The sequence below is a fragment of the Durio zibethinus genome, chromosome 4, assembly GCF_047325235.1.
Source record: "Durio zibethinus cultivar Kanyao isolate XHJ-2024 chromosome 4, ASM4732523v1, whole genome shotgun sequence".
NCBI lineage: Eukaryota > Viridiplantae > Streptophyta > Magnoliopsida > Malvales > Malvaceae > Durio > Durio zibethinus.
The window spans coordinates 16,019,699-16,024,770 of NC_143165.1; the positions used below are offsets into that span (position 1 = coordinate 16,019,699).

Sequence of the window (5,072 nt, forward strand, 5' to 3'; positions counted from 1 at the left end):
TAAACTTAAAAAAATTAAAAATAAAAAAATTTTTGAAAATTTTTGAAAAATTGAAAAAATTTTGTAACAATTACGAAAAATTTTCTCTTTTTTTTTTTAATCTTACAAGTTTAATTTTTATATATTTTACATATTTTTATTTTTTTTTATTTTGTTTAATTTTTAAGTTTTTTATTTTTCTAAATTTTTTAATTTTTAAAATTATTTTAAAGTATTCCAGAATTTTTAAAATTTTTACTTTAGAGTTTTTTAAAATTTTAAAGAATTTATTTATAAATTTTTATACTTTTGAAAAAAGTCTTATATTGTTTCATTTTCATTTTGTTTAAGTTTTTGTGACTTTTTTAAATTTAAGACAAATATATTTTTATTAAAATGTTAAATTTTTTTTAATTTTTCAGAATTTTTTTAAAATTTTATTAAGACTTTAAGCTTTTTTGAAATTTTTTAAGTTTTCATAATTTTTTTAGTTCTTAGAATTTCTAAAAATATTTTTAAAAATTTTTTTATAATATTTTATAATTTTTTAAAAAAATTTTATTAGATTTCTTTTAATTTTTTTATAAAAAATTTATTGAATTTTTTAATGTTAACATGGCAATTGATGATCTTGTGTTATCTAACTTTTTTTACACTTATCAGTATTTTTTTAAATGTTTATGCCATATCAGTAAATTAACTAATGGTATTAATCTAAGCTATCAAAATGGATGATGGAATAAAAATTTGAGTATCAAATTGATAAAAAAAATGTATAGTACATAGGGTATTTTTATATTTAAGCCATAATATTTTTATAGTACTCTTAGTAAAAAATAATGTATTAACTAAATTGTTTAGTTCTCTTTTTTCCTTTTTGTTCTGTCAAATTCCTATTGAAATATAATAACTATTACAAAAATTGAAAAAAATGGTACATTGTGAAAATTGGAATTAAATATAAACTTATTAATATTGGTTATAAATGGAAATATTCAATTATTAATTGGTTATGGCAAAGAATCATACAAATATTTTTTTTTTATTTTTTTGATATAAAAAGGTTACAAATGAGGATAGAAAAAAAAAATTATATGTTGAAATTTGAATCTTCGGTATATAAATATCACCTTTTAAAGATAAATATATAAACTAATTGAATTAATTTTTGGGTTCCAACATAAAAATCATTCACTTCCCACAGATCGAATCCCAACTAAAAATATTAGCAGACTCAATCATGGAGTAACAGAATGCTGCAGATAAATGAGGCTAATGGATGATTAATTAAGAAAAATTTTCTTAATCTCATGCAACTTCGTCAAGGTTTCTCTCATGGATAAACGGTCTTTGGCCGATTGAGCTGCACAACATAATCCAACTCTTATCACAGCTGCTAGACATTCTTCATATAATTTCCTAGGCCAATGATTACTGTCATTATTGCTGATGCCGTTATTGCTGCTGCCGCTGCTGTCACTTGAGTAAGCGTTAAATGAGCTTTGTAGTAAACTTCCATCGTTCTTCAAAAGCCTAGGATCAGAAATCTCGAAAATTTGATTACTATCCACCGCTGATGCAAATTTATTAAGGCTTAGTCCTTCTGTGAACATCCCATCAGTTGGCTTCTTGGCTATGAACATTTCAAGCAGAAGAATTCCAAAACTATAGACATCTCCACTGGTTGAAGATTTGCTGCCTAGACCATACTCTACAGTTATATAAATTCAGTAAAAAAGTTTAGACGAAAATGCCTATAAGATTTTCCTTCTAATATTGGTATCTGTTTCTAAAGGGTTAATATATCATTTGACTCTTAAACCATAAAACTTTTCATAATTTGATACTTATTAAAAATATTCATAATTTAATATTTCAACTTTAATTTTGTCATATTATTTGTCCGGGTATCAACTCCATTAATAATATATATATATATATATATATATTAATATTGTGGTAAGAAATTAATTAATAAAATTATGACACGTGATGCATTTTTATTGGCCAATACCTACCATATCATCATTTTACTTAAAACCCTTAGTAAATCCTGCAGAATTCTTGACAAATGCGAAGTTAAGGTATATAATCGTAAATTTAGTTTCTATAAATATCAAATTGTGAAAGTGATAGAGTTCACTGGCAGATTTACGCATTAATCCGTTTCAAAAAAAAAAAAAGGTTAAACAAGAGTATAGTTTACTGACCTGGAGCAATGTAACCAATTGAGCCTTTCACACCCATTGTGCTACTCTCCCCTTGGGATGGATTTTGAGAAAGAAACCTCGCCAATCCAAAATCCCCCACATGAGCTGCCATATTTTCATCCAAAAGTACATTTGCAGGTTTCAAATCGCAGTGCGCAACAGGTGGTTCACAGTCGTTATGCAAATAATCCATGGCAGAAGCTACATCAATGGCAATATTCAGCCTTTGAAGCAAGGTCAAACATAACCCAGATTCCTCATCTTCTAGATATAACCACTTATCTAGGTTGCCATTGGGCATGAACTCCATAATCAAGGCCTTGAATTGATCTCCTTTATGATCGACGCTTGAGCATGAGGTGATGATCTTTACGAGGTTTCGATGCCTAACATTCCTCAAGGCCTCACATTCAGCAAGAAAACTTTGAATGGCTTTGCTTTGTTGCAAGTCAAGAACCTTCACAGCAAGTGTAGTGTTGTTGCTGTGGGCTCCATTATCACTAACGCTGAATGTACCTTTATAAACAGACCCGAAACCCCCCTGGCCAATCAGATTTTCAGTAGCAAAATTGCTTGTAGCAAGCCGGATATCGAAGTAAGATATCATTGGAGGCAACCCCTTCAACGAAAGTGAAGATTTACTGCCTTTCTCCTTCTGTTTCTTCTTTCTGGACATCAATACACACACAAAGCAGAAAATAAAACATACAAACAAAGAAACTCCAGCAGCAGAAACTAAAATTTTGAGCAGGTGATTCCTTTTTCTACCCCTTGTGTTACATTGAGGGAGTTCCAAATTTCTAGCAATTTCTTGATCACTACTGCAGAGGGCGTCGTTCCCCTGGACAGAAACCAAGCTAAGATTCAAGAAGACTTTTCCTGTTGGAACTTCTCCTTCCAAATGATTGAAAGACAAATTTAACATCTTGACAGACTGAAGATTTGACAAGTCCTGGGGAATTTTTCCAGAAAGATTGTTAGAAGAGAGATCCAAAACCTCTAATGAAATTAGCTTTCCTAATGAATACGGGATTTCACCATTGATATTATTTATTGACATGTTGAGATATAGTAAACTTGAACACCCACTGATTGATGAAGTTAAATTTCCGAACAACTTATTCTCAGAAACATCCATCACTTGAAGCTGCTTCAAGTTGCCGACTTCACTTGGGAGAGAACCCGAAAGCATGTTATGTCCCAGAATCAAGTAGTTTAAACCAGAAATCCTGAAAGTCTCTTTCGGTATGCTTCCATTGAGCCTATTCCAAGACAGGTCCAATGTTTGTAGCTGCTGGCAGTCTCCAAGGCTGGTGGGAATTCTACCAGAGAACAGGTTAGTTCCCATTATGATTTCAGAAACTAGTGTAAAATTAGCAAAGATTTCTGGAATTTCTCCAGTGAACATGTTCTGGTAGACCAAAAAGCTCTGTAAATTTCTAAGTGTACCTATGCTCTTTGGAATATCACCTGTAAAAGAGTTCTTCTCTACTGAAAGGGAAATGAGATTTTGAAACTTCTCAATCCCCTGAGGAAAGCTACCAGTCAACAAATTGTCAGAAATGCAAAAATGTTGGATATTGCTTGACAGATTCGCGACTGAGCGAAATTCGCCAGAAAGTCTGTTGGAATTTAGCATCAGATATTCCAGCTGCGTACAGTTTGTAAGAGAATCAATCAACTGAAAATTCCGAGCTGTTGTAGAAGAGAGAGAATTTTGACCAAGGTCCAGCATGATAAGTTTTCTCATGTTGACAAGCAGAGGAATTGGCCCATGAAATCTGTTTCTAGACAGGTCAAGAAATTCAATGTTTGAAGCATTAGGTAGAGAACCAGGTATAATCCCTTCAAACCTGTTTAATGCCAAATACAGTTCCCTGAGATTTGGAAGAGCTTGACCTATGTCATTTGGTAGTTTTCCTGAAAGGTTATTTTGTGTTACAGACAAGAAAACTAAGGAAGTAATGTTGAAAATCGAATAAGGGATTTGGCCAGTGAGATGATTTTCTGAAAGCTGAATTGTTTGAAGGTTTCTAAGGTGACCAATCTCACTCGGAATTTCACCAAGTAACTCGTTTCTTGCCAGAGCAAGATAAGTTAAAGAGGAAAGGTTTCCAAATATAGGAGGGAGTGAACCAGTGAGGTTATTGATAGAGATATCCAGGATTCTGAGTCTTTGCAGATTGCCTAGTTCGGCTGGAAGGTTGCCACTAAATTTGTTCCCTGTTAATCTAAGTGTTTCAAGGTTATGACAATCAGAAAGAATTCCAGGAACAGTTCCATTAATGGAATTATTTCTTAGGTCGATATGTTGAAGAAGGGAAAGCCTACTGAACTCCAATTGAAATTGACCATGAAATAAGTTGTGGGAAAGGTTAAGTGTATGCAGGAAAGTGAGGTTTGAGAGGGAAGGGGCTATGGTGCCGACAAGGCCAAGTCTACCAAGTTGGAGGGACTCAACTCGGGATCCATTGCTGCTGCAAGAAATACCAAACCAGTTGCAATGAGAAGAATTCTGTGTCCAACCTAAAAGTTTATTTTGAGGATCACTGACTTGGAGTTTGAAAGACAGCAAGGCTTCTTTGTCAGTTGTGGAATCCAAATCTCCCATCTGGCACATAACCGAGTATAAGTGAGTCTGAAATAAGGAGAAAAGCAGTAAAAGTTGCAGGTATTCCATGGTTTAGAAATATGGCTTAATTGCGCTGTTTAGCATAGAGCTTTAGAATTTGTATCTATGCATATATATGTAGACACCGGTTTTGTCCGGGTCTACTATTAATTAATAATAATAATAATAATAATAATAATAATAAATATATTTTTTAAAATAATTATTAATTATTATTAACAAAAAGAAAAAATAGGAAAAAGGAAAAGAAA

At 32.0% G+C, this 5,072-nt stretch overlaps 1 protein-coding gene across 1 annotated transcript; it reads right to left on the bottom strand.

The window, feature by feature from the left end:
* Positions 1-1,240: 1,240 nt before the first annotated feature.
* Positions 1,241-4,869, bottom strand: LOC111288952 (uncharacterized). Its single transcript, XM_022879870.2, has 2 exons — positions 2,190-4,869; positions 1,241-1,690 (listed from the first exon to the last, which is right to left on the bottom strand). Exons 1-2 carry the CDS (start codon positions 4,867-4,869, stop codon positions 1,263-1,265), a joined length of 3,108 nt encoding a protein of 1,035 aa, XP_022735605.1. The 3' UTR covers positions 1,241-1,262.
* Positions 4,870-5,072: the final 203 nt, after the last annotated feature.

What these genes read in the sequence shown, in the direction of transcription:
- LOC111288952 (XM_022879870.2), bottom strand. Translation starts at nt 4,869, where the DNA reads ATGGAATACCTGCAACTTTTACTGCTTTTCTCCTTATTTCAGACTCAC. An exon ending in AATTGGTTACATTGCTCCAG is followed by an intron (nt 1,691 to 2,189) that starts GTCAGTAAACTA and finishes ATATAACTGTAG; the next exon opens with AGTATGGTCTAGGCAGCAAA.